The 20,573-nt window shown below is 38.6% G+C and overlaps 1 protein-coding gene across 1 annotated transcript in view; it reads left to right on the top strand.

The window, feature by feature from the left end:
- Window positions 1-20,573, top strand: part of LOC102846431 (lambda-crystallin homolog) — a 212,384-nt gene that overhangs the window by 138,766 nt on the left and 53,045 nt on the right. Inside the window, exon 3 of the mRNA XM_006894125.1 lies at window positions 11,059-11,220. Within this exon, the coding sequence (XP_006894187.1) occupies window positions 11,059-11,220 (162 nt within the window). The remainder of the gene's footprint in view (window positions 1-11,058; window positions 11,221-20,573) is intronic.

The raw sequence follows: 20,573 nt of genomic DNA, 5'->3' as shown, positions 1-20,573 counted from the left end.
CTTGTTTTAATTGGGGAGCTCCACCCCACTCTCTGTCCGCCTTGGTAACCAGCCATTAACGCATTTGACACTTCAGTGTCAGTGTTCAGCCTCACAGCAACCACAAGTTACTGCTGTACGGCAACTTGTACACCAGGGCTATACGACCTAGAGGAATGTCTGAACAAAAACAATGAAAGACAGGCCCAAGGGCTGTAGATTAAAAGTCACCCACCTTCGGCTTGGTAGCATCACTTCTGTCCACTGGGCCAGGTGATCTCTCTCTCCATGTTGATGTTAATGTTGTTAAGTGCCGTCGAGTGCAGGTGACTCATAGCGACCCTATGAAGGAGAGTCCTCAACACTTGGGTGAAAGTCAGATTGGTAGTAATAGTGTAATTCTGTTTGGGTTTGACTTTTTTCATTTGAGTGAAAATTTACAAGTCATTGTGTTTTCATTCAATCATTAATTTTGTTTAATGCTACTAATTAAAATTGATCAGTGTAAGAGATTCTGGTCTAATTTGATGGTAAGCATGGCATTCTAGGGTGGTGTGGTAATTTAGGAGGATTCAGTCCTTTAACACGTGTAGTTTATTTAAAATTTGGGCTATCATCAAGATTGGATGAGAAGTTAGCCAAACAGTAGTGGCTCAAGGGTCTGATCTTTCTTGTGCTGAGAGAATGGAGAATGATGACTCCAACAATTGGTTAAAGCCCTGTGGTGGCTATTGACTGTAATAATTTAGTGAAGACATTGTCTTACCAGGTAACAATTGTTATTACTGCTGTTATGTACCGTCAAATTGGAATGAACTCATAGCTAACTTTCCAGCAAGTTTTCAGAGACAGTAAAATGCATGAGAGAAAAATGTCCATTTTTCTCCCATAGAGCAACTGGTGGATTCAAACCAGGTGTCTGGGTTGGCAGCACACTCAGCAACAGATGAGAGAAATGGTACAACCAAAACATGTAATGATAATCATTGTTAGAAGAAAGCAAAAGAATATTATTTGAATAATTCAAAATAGGTTAACACTCTCAATATATGCTTTTTGAGGTTAACACTCTCAATATATGTTTCTTCTGAAAGAAACGGAGGATATAATTACATCTATCCTTCCAGGAAATTGAACTTCAATGGGTCGTACTTTTTTTTATCATAATACAGCAAGCAGAGTTAGCACAGAGGAGTCAACTTGGATCTTTCATTCATTCCTAATCTTATTAAAAGAAGATGGAAGGGATATACAATCACTGTACAAAAAAGAATTGGTCCATAAAGAATCATTTCAAGAAGTGGAATGTGATAAAGAATGAATGGTAACAAAGGGGGGAAAAGTTCAAACTTACTGAAGGCATGGGGTGGGGGGGAAAGACCCTAGGAATTGATGGAATATCAAGTGAGGTATTTCAGCATACTCGTGCATTTCTGGACTTGCTTGTTAGCCTATGTCGAGAAATTTGGAAGACAGCTAGCAACCTGGCCAACTGACTTGAAATATTTTGTATTTTTCTCTTTCCAAAATAAATGATCCAACAGAGTGTGGAAATTATTCGTCAGTACATTAATGTCACATGAAAGTAAAATCTTACTGAATAAGATTTTAAAAATGGCTACATCAACAGGGAACTTCCAGAAATGCAAGTTGGATTCAGAAGATGCTGTAGAACTAGGGATATCATTGCTGATGTCAGATGGATGTTGACCTAAAGCAAAGAATACCAGAAAGAAGTTTACTTGTGTTTTATTGATTATCCAAAGGCATTTTACTGTGTGGATCATGACAAATTAAGGCTAACATTGAGAAGACTGGGAATCCAGGACTTAATTGTGCTCATTTGAAACCTAAACTAAAAGGCAGCTGTTGGAACAGAATAAGGGAACATGGCAAGGTTTAAAAATCAGGAAGGTTGTGCATCATGGCTATATCCTTTCTCCATACTTTGTTCAGTCTGTATGCTGAGCAAGTCATTTGAGAAGCTGCACTATAAAGAAGAGTAGGCACAAAAACAGACTCATCAGCAACTTGCATTATACAGATGACTCAAATGTCTTGCTGAATGTGAAGAGGACTTGAAGCACTTGGTGAAGAAATCAAAGACTTCAGCCTTTAGGGTCGGTTATATTTCAAGAACAAAAAGGCAAAAATCCTCATCACTGGGCCAGCAAGCAACACAATGAGAAATGGAGAAAAGATGAAAGTTGTCAATGATTTAATTTTACTTGAATCCACAGTGAACACTCATGGTATTAGCAATCAGGAAAGCAAAAGATACTTTGTATTTGGGAAAACCTGTTTTCAAGGACCTTTCTGAAGTGCTATAAATCAACAAGCCAGTTTCAAGGCTAGAGCCCTTGATCCAAGTCAGAATATTTACAGTTGCTTCTTATGCATCTGAAAGTTGGACAATAAATAAGGAAGGACAAAGAAGAATGAATGCCTTTGAATTATGTTATTGAAGAAATATATTGAATATCCCATGTTGTTATTGTTAAGTTCTGTCATGTTGAAGATGACTCATAGTGACTATGAAGAAATGACTTGCATCCTATTCTGTAACTATTGTCTTTTTTCTAAGTTCATAGAGTTTCCAGAAGTATGTTGTTTAGGAAGTGAATCCCACGCCTGCTTCCAAGCCTATCTTAATCTGAGAGGTCCACCAAACACTGTTTACCATGGTTGACCATTGTGGCATTTGACACACCAGTGGCACGGTGTTCAGTATCAAAGCAAGCCCAAGCTACTTTAGTACAGCAAAGTGACAGACCAGTGCTGGAGCACTTAGAAGACTGTTCATTGTAAGCACAATTAAAACCAGGACACAGTCACCTTTTCAATACTGAGGCCCTGATTGGCTCCTAAACAAGAGGCTTCCAGCCAACTGCTCATTGTTAACCAAATCCAGCAAATCCAAAACAATCAAGACTATAAATCAATGTTCTGGAAAATTGCTATGTATAATAAAACAATATGTCATTATCATTCTCTAAAATTGTTTCATTATTATGGTCGCGAATGCAATAAAATATTGCCAGGTTCTCATTCCACTGCTACTATCTTTGTTATCTAATCTATTATAATAGGTTCCTAACTCATTGTTTCTACAAACACACACAGACACACACACAGACACACACACAGACACACACACAGACACACACACACACACCCCCCAGTCATAATTCAGTAATTGAATAACCCGTAGATTAACAAAAATAACAAGCTTTGGAGGAAGTGTCACCAGGCTGTTCCTTAGAGACAAGGATAATGGAACTTTATCTCTTAAACTTTGGACATGTTATCAGGAGGGACTAGTCCTTGGAAAAAGATTTTATATTGGAAAACGTAGAGGATCAGTGAAAGAAAAGACGGACCCTCAACAAGTAGCTTGATACAATAACTGTAACATTGAGCTTAAGTATGGCAGGCATGGCAATGGTGGCACAGGATAGGGCAAAGCTCTACTCCTTTGTTCATACGGTTACTAAGGGTCATAGTGAACTCAGTGGTACTCAGCAACCTTGCAACAACAGCAGTAGAAAGAACAATAGCCACCTTCTTACCAAAAGTCTACACATGCCAGGAATTAAGAGATGCACTTGTCCAATATGCCCTTAGAGAAATGAAAAGCTGATGCATGTTGGGAGTTATATACTTTTCATTCTTGAGATGGTGGATTTGCCAGGCGCAAACTTTGTACAAAATGTTCAGACAGTGAATGGAAATAGAAACTCAAAAGATACACTGAGAATGTTAATACTTGCAAGTTGGGCTTTGAAGGGTCAGACCTTGAAATCATGGCATTGCCTATTTGAGGCTGTTTTGCTTGAATCATTTGGCTCCTCTCGTTGCATGGTGTTTGCTTAAAACCAGTGAACAAAGTATTGCTCTTATCTGGCCCTTGTTCAGTTTATCCTAACTAACCCAAGGTTCTTTAATTATCTTGTGGCCAGCACCCACCCTTGTAACCTTTAAGAGGTCAACTTTTGCCCTTTGTGTTTGCAGGGTTTTAAAAAAATCTGTAAGACCAAAAAGTACCTCGGTTGATGGCCATTTAAGCTGAGTATTCAGAACAGATAGAGTAAAGTGAAAATGATTGTGGGCACACTTAACAGGATATATTTAGCAGGTGGCAACATCATAACAAATTTCAATTAACAATACAAACCTCCAACGGACTTATTCAACCACCAATGAGAAAGTGGAGAATGGCTTCGGTGGGTGGGTGGGGGGGACACACAAAACCAAAGAGCTGTGGCAGATGTTCAAGACCCAGTTCAGAAAGATGAGAGGGTACATGGGACACTTGATGCCTGACTCCTCTTTTTAAGCTTTGAGTTCTGCTATAGAAAATGTCCTCACATCCTGCTGACTACACCAAATATGTTACAAAAATGACTCTGTTCAAGGAAGATGAGTGATTTATTGAAATCAAAGTATGCTTTAATGGGGAATCATGAAAACTTAAAAAAAAATCTGAAGCTAATGATTCTAAGGGAGAACTAAATATACATAGTGCTGTATAAGGAACTACAGAATTCAATATTCTGATTGATTGCAGTGATTGAGGTCAGTTACTAGTGGGACGAAACAAAATACTATCAGTAAAATTATTGGTTATTTTAATACAACTGGAATAAGTCAGTTGGCTAAAAGGCTTAATGACAAGATATGTGGTTATAGGGGATTTCATGACTGTTCTCAAAACAATGGCATGTTTCCAGGAACAAGGTGTTTTTCTTTTTTCTTTTTTTTTTAGTTTATTTTTTATTGGTTTCCATACAGGAATTCAATTATATTGTGTTTTGTTCATATACATTGTGTTTTTACACTCTTTCATTTACATTGTGTTTCATACATTCATGTACATTTTATTTTATATCATTAATTCATACTGATCCATGTCTATTATAATCCTGTCTTTTTTAATCCCCTTTGAATTGTTCCTATTGTTTCACTTCTTCCCTCCTCAGCACACTAAACTTTGCTATCCTAGTGATTTCCACCCTTCTCCTTTTTCTGACCTTTTCCTTTCTGGACATTTATACACATCTTCCTAGTTATCCTTCTATTTTTATAATAATAATAATCTTATGCAATACTGAATTAGTTCACTCAGAATAATGCTGTTTAAATTTTATCATGTTATATGGTATTTTATGTAATTGTTTTTCCATAGTGCTTCATAGTATTCCATTGTGTGAATGTATGACAATTTCTCAATCCATTTGTTTGTTGATAGGCATTTGGGCTGTTTTCCATATTCTTGCTAATATACTGACAATTTTATGAACATAAGTTTGCAGCGGTCCATTCATGTTTTAATTTTCTTGGAGTATATTCCTAGCAGTTCATTAGCCAGGTAATATGGGATTTCTGTGTTCAGCTTTTTGAGGAAATGCCAGATTGCCTTCCAGAATGCTTGTACTATTTTAAAATCACACCACCAGTGTATGAGATTTCTAATTTCTCCATCAACATCTATTGCTTTCTGTTAAACTTTAGTACTTCTACCGGTGAGAGATAGTATCTCATTGTTTTGATTTGTATCTATTACCAGTGATTTTGAGCATTTCTTCATGTGTCTGCTGGCCATCCAAATGTTTTCTTTTGTGAAAAGTCTTTTCATGTCTTTTGCTTATTTTGTTACTGGGTTGTCAGTCATTTGGTTGTGAAGGTCCTATGGTATTGTGTAAACTTCCATTATGTGGCCTTTGTCTGAAATGTCATTGCCAAATATTTTTCCCCAGACTGTAGGTTTTCTTTTCAGCCTGTTAGGAGAAGTTTTTGATGCACACTGGGACTTAATTTTTAGAAGGTTCCATTTGTTGATTGTATTCATTACTAGTTGTGCATGTCTGGCTATATTGCCAAACCTATTTATACCATAGGCTAGACTTTCCAAGTTTAGTCCCATTTTATCTCTCATGATCCTGTGGTTTAGGGCTTTATCCCTAGGTCTCTGTTCCACCTTGAGTTGATTTTTTTTCCTTTTTTTTTTTTTTGTAATAGTGTGAGATGTGGATCCTCTTTCACTTTTCTGCAGGTGGATGTCCAGTTCCATTAGTACCATTTGTTGAAGAGATTACCATTTCCCCATTTAATAGTTTTTTATTCCTTGTCAAATGTCAGTTGACTGTGGGGAGATGGGCTAATGTCAGGGTTCTTGATTCTGTTCCATTGGTCTATGTGTCCATCATTGTACCAATGCCATTCTGTTTTGGTTACTATGGCTATGTGGTAAATTTTGAGATCAGAGAGTGCTGTGCCTTACACTTCATTTTTGTTTTTCAGAAATTCTTTGCTTACTCAGGGTCTATTTCCTCCTGCCAATTTCCTTTTTTATCTCTTTGAAAAATGAGCTTGGTATTTGTACTGGAATTCTGTTGAACATGTAGATTGCTTTTGGTTAGGTCTCCAGTCTGATTTGCTTTTTCAGAAGGCTTGTTTTGAGTTTTCATAATGTTTGAAGCTGCCTGCTTCTTTCTTTCTTTTTTTTTTTAAAGTCTTTTTTAGTACTTCCTTTTTATTTTAATTGAGATTTTAATAAAAGTTCCTAGAGAACTTTGATTTCCATTCATTCATTGTTGCACATTTTCCTCTTTATCCCCTCCCTCCCTCCCTCCCAGTTTACTTTTCTCTTTGAAAAGTAAAAAAAGTTCTTTCATTGTTATACAATCCCTGCCTAGCTCCAAGTCGACTCCACTGTGCCTGTTGCTTTCTTGACAGACAGTTATTGGTATGTGTGAGGAGATTCTGTTGTGTCTATATAGGTTGTTGACAGTTCCTTATCTTTAGAATGCTATTCATAAGTTGCAGTCTTAAAGTGTTGCCTTCAATTGAGTTTCCCAGTGGCAGTATTCCTTGCTGGTTGTCTACGGGCAGATCTGTTCCCAGTTTCTCATGGCAAGCTTCTTACCAGGTTTTCCTTTGAGGGTGTGTAAGTTGGAAAAAATGAGACATAAGGGTACAGGGCTATGAACGTCTCTCTGAAAGGGCCAGAGGTAGTGGGAATAGCAAAGCCCCTCACTTCCCTGGAGCAGAAAACAGATAAAAAAGCCCATAGCCCAGCCCCATGGTGCCTCTAAAGCCACAGTAGTAGCAAGAGATTAATTTATTTGTTGCTGACTCACAGTTATGGTACCAACCATGGGATGAATTTATTAGGGAAGGAAATTCAAGAGTAGAAAGGCAAAGAATATCACCCAATACAAATCCAGGTTTTATCCCAAGTTCCAAGGCACAATTCCTCAATTAGTCCAGGCTCTGGTTTCAGTTCAGCAGTCAAATCCAAGTCATCCAGCAAGGTTTGTCTCAGAGAATTTATAAGTCAGCTTCTCCTTAATTATTTTAGCAAGAACAGCAAAAACCTTAAACTGTGGCCCTTGGCTCAGGGCTCCTTTGCTTATACCTTGCTACAGTTTCTCCACAGCAATGCCACAGTCACCAGGGTCTCCCTCAAATCTTGCTGCCACAAGTCTTGCTTGTATCAAATCTTCATTCCCAGTGTAGAAAGTACTTGTTATCTTGTCCTAGTCCTACAGCTTGCTGTTGATGATTTACAAGACCATATGTCTTCAATTAAGGTAGCTGAATGCTAACTGTAATGCCTAAAAAAGCCAACTTTTAGGCAAACAACACATAGGGGAAGGGAACTGGGTTCTTTCCCTTGGCCCAGCTGTGGTGGGCCCGCTTCTCTGTCCTGTCCTGTTGTTTGATGGGTGAGGGAGGTTCCCTCGGGGATAGGCAAAGTCACAGATGTACTGCCTGGGATATAATGCTCATGTAAAAGGCCCAGGAAAGTGACAGAGACCCAACGTGCAGACCCAAAGTGTCAGTGGTCTGGGGTGGGGGGCGACAACGACAACTTTTCCTACCTGAAAGAGTCTCTTGTGGTCCTGGATGGCTGGTCACCTGGCTGTGGCACTCCCTTCTCTAGGGAAGGGGAAAAGAACTGGCCCTATTAAAGCTGTCCCTTGTGGCTGATAGGAAAGCTTGCCTGGCTATGACACTTCCTTTTCCAGGGTAAGGCTATAAACATATTGTTTAAAATACTTTGTGCAGAGCACAAGCTCTCTTAGGGAGATCTAGTACAAAGAACAATGATGAAGTGTCAATTATAGATAATATGATGCTTAATATCAATGTTTTCAGCTCCCTTAATGATAAAGTTTGGTGTGAAAGATTATGCTAAACCTTAGCATTATATTAGTTCAGCCATAATCTTTTAGGCCAGATGCCTCTTTGGATTTTATATCCCCCACCAAAATATACATTGCAATACAGGAAAAGTGAAAGTCTTTCACTTACTTTCTGCTATTTGATACTGCTTGAAATTAGTGTATGTATGTTTTAAATGTACCATTAATAGCTGTAAATATTGAGATTTTTATGTGTATGGATGTGCACACACTTCACCCCCAAATTTTGTTTTGTGAACATTTGAGCATGCTTATAATAGTGCTTGCAAAGAATAAGACAATTTATTATGCATTGTGTCCACCTCAAAACAAAATCCCCAATAAGCAAAAAATCATTGCTTTGAAAGATGCAGGCAAAATGAAATGAAATGAAACCAATTAATTATCTTCTGAAGTGATAGACTTGTTGCCCAGACTTCCCTTTTAGTGGCTTTTCCCAGTTTTGTTCAGTTGTGAATGCAAAGGGTAGATTCTCACCTCGCTATTCTGTGGTTTAGAGCAAGCAAAACTACTTTTCAGAAGGCTTCTTGCTTTTCTCATTGTTTGCAATTCTTTCCTTCCTTTCCCTCCAGTCTGTTTAGGTTTAAGTAATCAACTGGAGGTGATTAAAGTGCTGATTAAGTGTTTCAGACAGACATTTTTTTAAAGACAAAGAGTGTCAACTCCCTAATGCATAGCAAAGCAATTAACTCAAGAGGCATTATAACCCTAGCCCAGAAAATTGAACACAGTTGAGTTACAACAACAGCAACAACAAAACTTCAAGCAAATGTGCCATTAAAAAACCCTTACATAATTGTAGTAGGTTTGGGTTTCCTCTGGTTCAAGTTTTCTTGCCTCTTTCATATCAGGCAATCTGAAGAAAGGCCTAGAATTTCAGGGGAATCTGCATGACAGATTCACAATGAGACTATTCAAGAAGGTTCTTTTATTAGCTTAAACAGTATCTGCATCATTCTTAGTCTCTGGCTTTACTACAAGGCTTCATTTAAATTTAACCCAGCTTGCAGACTTAACTGATCCAGGAATTACTCAGTATAACTAGCCAGGTACAGTAGCTTTCTCTTTTTCTTTTCTTTTTGATAAGGGGATTTAACACAATGGGCTTCACAGTTCTTAAATGACTCAATTTCTGCCCCCCTCCCGGCACTCCGTCTCCCCGTCTTTGAGATGTGGTACTTATATGACCTTTTGTTCTTAATAAAATGTTAAATGGCTTGATTATATGTTTTAAGTAATAAGCACAATGTTGATGCATTATCCTTTGAGTAAAGGTTTTGGTTTTTTTAAAAATCTTTTAGATTTTTATAGAAGTAGAGTTCATGTCATAATATTTGTACAGCTGATTCCAGTGATTTTCATGTTATAAACCATCAGATATTATAAGATCAAGCTTAAAGTATTTGTTTTTGAAGGATGATTCTGATACAATTACTAGTACTAATTCAAAGTATTCGAAGTACTAGTAGTACTTTGAATATCCATTCTTACACACTTCTGGTCATCTACTGGTATTTATAATATTTTCACTGACTTACATAGTCTATAAATTTGAGCAATGTTTCAGTGAAATTGGCCAGATGTAGTAAAGAGTATCACAGAGAACATGAAAGTATAACAGTGTTAAAATCCTTCTCATTTCTTCTTGTGGGATAGAGGGTGGGGCACTGTCCCGGCTACAGTATCATGGAAAGGGGATCCTTGAGGACATATCTGTGCATATCCTCATATGCTGTGTAATTATATAACATGCCACCATGCTCAGGGAACTGAGCACCTATACTTTGGAGCAACTTCTTAGACCAATGTTTCTCAAACATTAATATCAGGATGCTAATAAAAATGCAGATGCTTGGGCCCGCCCTCCAGAGATTCTTATCCCACTGGTCTGAAACAGGAACCCGAGAATTTACATTTTTAAGCATATATCCCCAATTGATACTGATGCTGTGGCTGTTGGATCATATTGGAAATCATTGTACAGAAAGCACCAGTGAATATTGGGCTTCCGTGCAGCTAACTTGTAAATGCTTGTTGTAAGTGGGAAACCAAGGACCCATATTGGGCTGGAGTGACCTCTACTATAGTTTCTCAGAGGTGTAGGTAGCAGGAGTGAGAAGACACCTCTAGGATTTTCAGAGTATTAGAGTGGCTCAAGTGTCCTTCACCTTTTCCCGTTCCACCACAGCAGCACAGACCTTCAGGTTCCCAGCAAAATGCCTCACCTATGGGAGATCAGGAGTTTGGTTAATGGCTTTTCCTTCCCACCCCCAGCTTTGCAAGTCATTAGGATGCAGAGAGGTGGTTATCTGCAGTATTTAGTCCAAGTTTTTTCACTGTGTCCTCCCCCTAATGCCCCATCCCTTTTAATGTAACATTAGATGTTTAGAAACAAAGGTCTTTTTCAAAAGGACTCCCAATTAGAAACGGACTCCTAAGAAGCCTTGTGGGAATTATGGATGTAAATGTTTGCTCATTTCATAGAGATAAGATTTTCCCTTGGAGATAAGTTGATCTGATGGTCAGAACAGATAGAAAGAATAAATGGTTATGTTAATTATTGATGTTTGTAGCACTTCGCCTGCGGTGCTATTATGCATTCTGCTTGTTAAATCCACCCCCATATAGTTGGCAAGCATTTTTACTTTGAGAATTTTCAAACCGACACGTAAGTAGAAAGTACAGTTGACTCCCATGCGCTCATCATCCAGATTACATAGTTATCACAATTTTGTCATATTTTTGGCAAGTTTTTGTAGCTGTTTAATTTTTCAGGGAATTTTAAAAATTTGTTCCTTTTAGAAGTGAATCAAATCTGAAATGCTTTGCTTGGCGCCTGACTGAGGAAGTAATTTAACTGTGTCTTTTTTAGGAATGTGTTCCAGAAGACCTAGAATTGAAAAAGAAGATTTTTGCCCAGTTGGATCGCATTGTTGATGATAAAGTTGTCTTAAGCAGCTCAAGTTCTTGCCTCTTGCCTTCCAAGTTGTTTGCTGGTTTGACTCATGTAAAGCAGTGCATTGTGGCTCATCCTGTGAGTATTATTTTAAACCTTCAGCATTGACTGCATCCCATTCTGGCTTTCAGGGAAATACAAATACACTGACAATTCCACTGAAATGTTTTAAATAGCTTGGTAGAGAGATAATTCATGTACCATGCAGTTTACCATTTCACATGAATGCAGTTCACCAGTGTTTAGTAGAATAAGTTGTATACTTAAAAATCTGATAAAATAATTGTATTTAAAAAAACCCTGGCTTTTACCCAAGCATATAGTAGGAGAAAATTAGAACTACTTTAAGAGTCTCAACCTCAGGTAACTCACTACTAGCTGAAGAGCCAAACTAACTACACAATTATTTCTACTGTTGATTTAAAGTGATATAGTGATAGATTGGGGGTGAGGAGAGGAAGAAAATTAGAAGAACCTGTTCTGGAAAACAATGTATTTGAATTTTGTAAATAAACTAGTATAATTTTAAAACTGTGTGCACTATACAAATATTATATGTATTCTCATATGTAGATTAGAGCACACAAGGGGAATGGTTACAGAAACTACTTAAACCTTAAGACTGAACCACTGGACTTGAGGACATCTAAGTCAAAACACAGATAAATATAATATTCTATGTCTTAGTCGTAGTGTCGGAGGTCTTAAAAACTTGTTAATGACCATCTACGAAGTAACTATTGCTCTCTTTCCAATTGGAGCAAAAAGAGAATGAATAAAAATAAAGATTCAAAGAAGCAACTAGTCCCAAAGACTAATTAATGGTCATTATGACCTACAGCCTCCTCTGAAACCAGAAGAACTAAATAGTGCCCAGCTATCACTACAACCACTCCAAGACTGCTATAGACGGTTTTGATTAGAATGGGTAAAACATGTAGAACAAAATTAAAATTAAATTTTTTAAAAATCAGATTGGTACAAAAAAAGATTAAATGAACCCCTGAGACTACTTTCCCTGAGATAACCTTCTAATTTGAAATTGAAGACACTTTTGGACGCCACTTGTTAGCTAAGTAATAGATGAGGCAGTGAAACGAACACCACCATGAAGAATGTGCTCCCAAGAACAATCAGCTGTAGGAGACTGCAGTGGCAACTTTTGCCCAGAACTAAAGACGAGAAGACAAGGAGGGACATTACAGGCCACAAGGTGCAGGGAATGAGGAGGAAATAGGAAGAGTATGTTTTCTCCCAGGACATTGCTGGAATTGCAACCAATGTCACCAAACAACTTGTATATGAACCATTAAGTAGAAAAGTAATTTTCCATGTAAACTTTCACCTGAGTCACAAGCAGATTATTTTTTTCTTAATTTTTAAAATTATTAATTTCAATGAAAATTTACAGAGACTTTGGATTTCCATTCATTCATTGTTGCACTTTTCTTCCTCCCCAATCCTCCCCCCCCCACCCCAAGTACACTCCCCTCTTGGAAAAGTAAAAGAAAAATTCTTTAATTGTTTTACAATCTCTTACCCCAGGTCCACTCCACTATGTAGCCTTTGCTCTGGACTTCCATCATGACAAGAATACCTACTCACATATCCCTTTTAAACAGTTTTCTCCCTCATCTGTTTCAATGCAGTATATATTCTTGAACCCATCTTTCTCAGTCTTCCCCCAACCTCGATGTCAGTCCTGTTTTACAGCAGTGGCACCATGCAGTATTTGTCCTTTTGTGACTGAGATATTTCACTCAGCATAATGTCCTCCAGGGTCACCCATTTTGAAGAATACTGCATGAGTTCCTTGTTTTTCAATGCAGCGTAGTATTCCATTGTGTGAATATACCACAGCTTCTCTATCCATTCGTTTGTTGATGGGCACTTAGCTTGTTTCCAACTCCTTGCTATTGTGAACAAAGCTGTGATAAATATGAGCATGCATAAATCTGCTTGGATGCCAGTTATGGTCTCTTTGGTGTATATTCCCAATAGTGGAATTGCTGGGCCAAAGTGCAACTTTTTGAGAAAGCGCCATACTGCCTTACACAGTGGTTATACCATTTTACACTCCCACCAACAGTGAATAAGGATTCCAGTTTCTCCACAACCTCCCAGTTGCTTGCTGTTCTGTTAAATTGTGCTGTTCTTACTGGGGTGAGATGATAGCTCATAGTTGTTTTGACAAGCAGATTATTTTCATGTGCACATCAAATGGGATTTTGTAGATGCACAACTTGTTCTGTCTGTTGAACACAAGTCAGGGCAAGATGTTTGTTAATATGGAGTTTTCCTGATTTTATGCTCAGAGAGGGAGCTCTATTGGCCTAGTGGATAGGGAGTTGCCTTGCCAACCCAAAGCCAGGTGGTTGAAACCAGCTGCTTCCCAGGAGAAGGATGGACAGGCTCCTTCTATATGATTTACAGCCTCTGAAAACATGCTGGAAGGTCAGCTATGAGTTAGGTCAGCTATGAGTTAATGCTGACTCCATGACAATGAGTTAATTATGCCTACAGATCCTGACTTGTTAAAACTGACTTTAAATACCTTTCTTTCTTGTTCCTCTTTGTCTATTGTAACTAACTTGGTGAAGTATGTCTGACAATAAGCTTCAAATTGGCATGCAAGGCCTCAATGCATACATTTTAATATGATTAATATAAGAAGAGGCTAATCAGAGAAAAGATCTAAGCATCTTTCAGTAATTGTTGAGTACCCTCTGTGAGCTCAGAGTAGCAGGAGAGCCAGAACAGCAGAGTGTGGATGATAAAACTACTTTAGGTCATTATATAGTAAAAATAGTAGTGTAAGTGATTATCAAACCCCAAATACCACCATATCCTTAAAGATTAATGTGATGGAGAAGCTTCAGATGGTGAATCTGAAGCCAGATGGGGTATGATCTAAATGGGCTGTTTTGGGGAAGAATGTTTGAGGCTAAGAAAGAGAAGAAAGAGTGTACAGAAAAAACGAGTAAACTTCTGTTAAAATCACAATTAAAATAAAAAACTTTGTTAAAAAAGAAATTATCCATCAATTTTCTATGATGCACCATGCTAAAATACCACTTGGGGAAGAGGGGGAAGAACAAGTATGAGATAGGTTAGAACATCCTTGGAGATAGAAGGAGTCTTTTGGAGGCAGTAGTTATGGAAAATCATCAAGGCTTCTCTGACTTGCTTAGGTTCAGAGCAGAATCATGATTTGGGGAAATCTACTTTTGGAAGATAATAAAAAGACACCATAGATCTCATGGTTGGTGGTCAGGGAAAACAAGAGAATGCCAACAGGACTTGTCTTGGATTGGGTTGTGTCTCCACAATATACATGTCTTTAATGACATACTGTGGAAGATACTTAATGATCACAGTTGTAGGAGGATTAAGGGTGATGAAATGCAACACTCATTAATCTTATCCCAACTCTAAAAAGATTCAAGGAGATTCTCCCTAGCATGTGGTAATACCTTTTACTTTATCTTAACTAAAAAAGGTGATGGAAAGTGAGCCCAGAGGAAGACTTTAATAGTACCAGGAAATAATCACCGAGAGTGCAATTAGTCAGCTTGGACCTAGTTCCCTCCATGCTGGACCACGTTGACCCTGAAGGCGGCCAGAACACATGGAGGTTTTTCAGGAAACACTGAGCCCACAGATAATGAAGGAAACAAAGACTTTGGTCCACATTTGACAGAGGCCTTTACCCAGTGTTTGTATCTGAATTTGAACTTCTAGCCTTCTAAAATCAAAGTACATTTCTGTTTATTAAAACCATCCACCTGTAGCATCTCTTTCCTAGATATTAGGTAGTTAAGGCAAGATGGATTGACACACAGAAGACTCAAACAAACCAATGATCATGAAGATAACACAGAACTGGCCAACATTTTGACGTACATAGGTCATCATGAGTCACAGGCAACTGAATTGCAACTAACAGCAGCAGCATATGGACCTTTCTGAATTGAAAGTGTTCAGAGAGGGAACCATCTTTTACACAGGAGTCAGTGCATTATTTCAAGCAAGTGTGACTAGGATCCAGACCATGATCAGACCCCAGAAAAGAGAGTAAGGAAATTCCTCTTTCTGAGCAACAGTCATTGAGGTTCATCCTGCTGTATGAAACAAGTCAGTAACAAAAGGACCAATGCTATGTGATCTCATTTATGGAAAAGAAGCAAATATATAGAAATAAAGACATTATTAATGGTTATAAGAATAAGAGGACAAAGGTGCAAAGGGGTGGGTTTTGCTTAAGGGACATTGATGCTAACGTCATGTTAACAGTGGTGGAATAATGTGGGAAAGGATAAGGAGAAGTGTGCACAACATGAAGCATGTAAGTTGATGTCACTGAATTGTGCATGTAGAAATTGTTGACTGTATGTATTTTGTTATTGTTGTGAGCTGTCAAGTCAGAACCGACCCATAGCAGACCTTCTAGTGGGTTTTCAGAGGCAGCAAATCACATGAGAGATTACCCATCCTTCTTCCAATGAGCATCTGGTGAATTCAAATCTTGTGCTTATGTGTTTTAGCTATGTTTTCACCACAGTGGAAAAAAAAATCGTTTGAGATGGGGAGGTAACAAATTTGCTTAGAGAAATGAAGAAGGAGTTGTACATGCTTTCTAGATGTTTTATGGTAAAAAAAGAGACCGTTTGGACCATCATTTAAATAACCACACTCTTTTGATGTTTATTTAAAGTTGTTGTTGTTACAAGCAGTCAAGTTGGCTATGACTCATATCAACTTTGTGAATAATAGCTCTGAATCCTGCCCTATCCTGAGCCAATCTCACCATCTCTGACATACCTGCCTCCATAACCCCCGTTACTGTGTCAATCCATCTCATCCAGGATCTTCCTCTTCTTGGTTGTACCTCCACCCTTCTAAGTGTGATATCCATCTCCAAGGCCTGGGCCTCTTGGCAACATGCCCAAAGTATGTGACATGGAATTTCAAAATCCTTGCCTCTAAGGAGAAACCTGGTTTCACCTCCAAGACAGACCTGTTTGTTTTCTTGGTAGTAATGGTATGTTCGATACTACTCCAGCACCACAACCCAACGGCATTGATGATCCATCTTTCTTTGTCATTGTCAAGTTCTCAGATGCATAGCAGCAATTGAGAAGTCCATGGCCTGGATAAGGCACATTTTAATCTCTAGACTGACTTTGCTGCTCTTTAGCACTCTGGGCAGACTCCTGACAGCTGACTTTCCAAAAGCAGCTCATCTTTTGACTTCCTGATTGCTGGTGCCCAGAGTGTTGATTGTGGATCTGAGCAAGATGAAATTGTTAATAAACTCAATCTTTTCTCCATTTATCATGATGCTGTTAGTTGGCCTGGTGGGAAGGATCTTTGTTTTCCTGATATTGAGATGCAAGACTATAGTTTCTGACCTGCAGCAAACAGTTTAAGTTCTCCTCAGTTTCAATGAACAGGTTTATCATCAACATAAAGCAGATTGTTGATGATTCTTCCTCCAATCCTGATGTCATATTCTTCTTCATAAAGTCCAGTCTCTTGAATGACCTCTTCTATGTCTAGATTAAAAAGGTATTGATAAAGAATACATTCATTTCTTAATTTTGAAACATGCAGTGTTCCCTTACTCTGTTTGTATGTCTGCTTCCTGGTCTAGGTATAGGTTTCATGTGAGCATAATCAAGTATTTTGGGATTCCTGTGCTGCTCAGTGCCAGCCACAATTTGTTGTTAAAATGCCTTTGTATAGTAAATAACACACAAATAGACATCTTTGTAGTAATCTCTGCTTTTGCCCAAGATCTATCTGACATTGACCATAATGTCCCTAATACCACAGCTTCTTCTAAACCCAGATTATATTTCAGAAAATTCTGTCAATTTACTATTCCATCTACTCATTTTTGGAAAATATCAATAAGATTTTGCTTGTATGTGATTTTAGTCATATGGTTTGATAATTTCTGCACTGTTGGATCACTTTTTTTAGGGGGGGAATGGGAATAGATAGGAATCTCTTCCAGTTAGATGGCTTTTAGCTATCCTCCAGATTTCTAAACACAAACTGGTGAGCACACCCAAGATTGTATTTAAATATTTTAATTGGTATTCTGTACATTCTTGAGGTCTTATTTTTTGCCTGTTCATTCAAGCAGCTTGAACTTTCCCCTTTACTACCATTGCTTCTTAATCAAATGCTCTTTCCTGAAATGGTACCATGTTAGTCAATTCTTTTTGGTACAGTGACTCTGTATCCCTTCCATCTTCTTTAGATCCTTCTTGGATCATGCAATAGTATTCCCATGTTGTTGTTGTTGTTATGTACTGTTGAGTCACCTGTGACTCACCTGCCCTGTTCTGAGCTGGTCTCACTGTCTCCAACACATTTACTCTCATTGCCCTGGTTACTGTATTAATCCATCTTATTCAGGATGTTCCTATTCTGCATTGTCCCTCCACCTTTTCAAGCATGATATCCTTCTCCAAGGATTAGTCCCCTCTGGCCGTGTGCCCAAATTATATGAGATGGAACTTCAAAATCCTAGCCTCCAAGGAGAAACTTGCTTTCACCATCTCCAAGATAGAGTTGTTTTCTTGGTCAAGACATTTCTCCAACATCACAACTCAAAGGAATCAATTCTTCTTTTGTCATCCTTAGTTGTTGTCCAGCTCTCTGATGCATAGCAAGTAACTGCAAAGACCATGGACTGGATAAGTACATCTTAGTCCCTAGACTAACATTGTTGCTTCTCAGTATTCTGGAGAGGTCCCTGACAGCAGATTGTCCAAGAGCAATTTGTCTTTTGATTTCCTCACTGCTGGTCCCAAGAGTGTTGGTTGTGGAGTTGAGCAAGCTGAAACTGTTAACATCCTCAGTGTTTTCTCCATCTATCATGGTGCTGCCAATTGTCCCAATGGTGAAAATCTTTGTTTTCTTGATATTGATCTTCAATCCATATTGAAAACTACAATCCTTGACCCTATGTATAAGTTGTTCTGAAGGAATTGGCAAAAAACAAGGCTCCAGGAGTTGACAGCATACCAATTGACATATTTAAAAAAACAGACGCTGTTCTGGATGTGCTCACTAAGTTATGCCAAGAAATCTGGAGGACAGCCACCTGGCCAACTCACTGGAAGAGATCAATATTGTTCCCATTCCAAAAAAAGGTAACCCGACACATTGCGGAAGTTATCAAACAATTCATTAATATTACATCCAAGCAAGATCCTGTTGAAAATTATCCAAAAACCACTGGAGCAACACGACAACAGAGAACTGCCAGATGTGCAGGCTGGATTTAGAAGAAGTCGTGGTACTAGAGATATTATATCTAATGTTAGATGGATCTTGGCAGAAAACAGAGAATACCAGAGCAATGTCTATCTGTGCTCCATTGACTATGCAAAGGCTTTTGACTGTGGGGATCACAAGCAGCTATGGCTGACTCTGAGAAGAATGGAGAATCCCAGAACATTTCATTGTGCTCATGTGAAAGCTATGCTTGGACCAAGAGGCAGTCATCAGAACAGAACAAGGAGACACTACATGGTTCAAAATTGGGAAGGGGGTCTGTCAGGGATGTATTCTATCTCCATACCTTTTCAATTTATATGCATAACAGATCATCCAGGATGCTGGGCTGTACGAGGAGGAATGTGGCATCAGGATTGCATTATGCAGATGACACAACCCTGCTTGCTGAAACTGAGGAGGACCTGAAGTGCTTGCTGCAGACGGTCGAGGACTGCAGCCTTCAATGTGGATTGAAGCTAAACATCAAGAAAACAAAGATTCTCACCACTGAGCCAATTGGCAGCATCAGTATGGATGGTGAAGAGATTGAGATAGTTAACAGTTTTAGTTTGCTTGGCTCCACAGTCAACACTCTTGGTATCAGCAGCCAGGAAATCAAGAGACGAATTGCACTGGGAAAGTGAGCTGTCAGGGACCTCTCCAGAGTATTGAAGAACAGCAATGTCAGGATAGAGACAAAAGTGCGCCTGATCCAGGCTATCGTCTTCACAGTTGCATGCTATGCGTTGGAGAGCTGGACAGTCACTAAGGATAATAGAAAGAGAATTGATGCCTTTGAGCTGTCGTGCTGAGAAGAGTGTTGAATATACCATGGCTTGCTAAGAGAACAAACAGGTTTGTCTTGGAGAGGGTGAAGCCAGGCTGCTCCTTGGAGTCAAGGATCCTGAAGCTTCATCTGACACACTTTGGGCATGTTGCAAAGAGAGACCAGTCCTTGGAGAAGGACATCATGTTTTGGAGACTGGAGGGACACTGCAGGAGAGGAGGACTCTCAATGAGATGGATCGATTCAATGAGTAAGGTGGTGGGAGTAGGTGTGTTGGAGACGGTGAGGTTGGCACAGGATAGAGCAAGATTTAGGGCTCTTGTACATAGGATCACTATGAGTCACAAGTGACTCAACAGCACATAACAGCAACAATTATCGGTTAAGATAATGGTCTTAATAGGTATTCCTTGTATGAGTGTTAGTATTCTGATAGCATCTTTAAATATTGCAACTCAAGGCTTGAATTTGTTTTTCAGTTCCTTCAGTTTATGAAATGCTGAACAAGTTTGTCACTTTTAATTCTCTGACTCCAGCTTTTTGCGCAGTTTGTTAGAATACTCTGTTCACAAGCTGCCCTTTGAAGTTTTCTGTTCAACTCTTTAGCTTCCTGATTTCTTTTCTTTGTTTTGGCTTCTCAGTATTCCAATGTAATATTCAAAGTGTCTTCTGACCTCCATCTTGGTCTTTTCTTCTTCCTCTATCTTTGTAATGACCTTTTCTATTTTTCATGGATTATATTCTTGATATTCTTCCACAGCTCATCTAGTCTTTGTTCATTAGTGTTCAAGGGCTCAATTCTCTTTTTTGTTTTTAAAGAAAAAGAAATTTTAAAAAACAATTTATAAGGGAGGTCTGGTGGCCTAGTGGCAAGAAGCTGCCCTGCAATCCTAGAGGTATGTGGTTCGAATCCACCAGATGATCTGCTGGATAAGGAGAGGCAATCTCCTCTTGTACCAGCCAGACCTGATTTGACAGTACACACACAAAAAATAACAATAAAATTTAAAAAAAAGAAAATAAAAAAGATTTAAAAAAACAAAACAAAACAATTTATATTGGTTTATTTACAAAGTTAGAATACATTGTTTTTCACACCGTATCTTCCCCACTTCCTTCACTACCCCCTCACCTATTAAAATTGTGTGACCCTATGATTACCACCACCCACCCTGCCCCCTGCCCATCTGTACCCTCTGCTTCCATTCTCCCCCCACCCCGCCTTGGATCCTCATACTTATTCTACAATACTGGCTTTATATTTATCCTTAAGGGACTGAGTTAGTTCAGTTAACATAATGCTCTTCAGTCCCTCCCAAGTTAGGTAGTAATTTACAAAATCATTGTTCCT

This window comes from Elephantulus edwardii, unplaced genomic scaffold (assembly GCF_000299155.1).
Source record: "Elephantulus edwardii isolate Elephantulus edwardi_28Jun2011 unplaced genomic scaffold, EleEdw1.0 scaffold00135, whole genome shotgun sequence".
NCBI lineage: Eukaryota > Metazoa > Chordata > Mammalia > Macroscelidea > Macroscelididae > Elephantulus > Elephantulus edwardii.
This window is presented reverse-complemented; position numbering and strand designations above follow the sequence as displayed.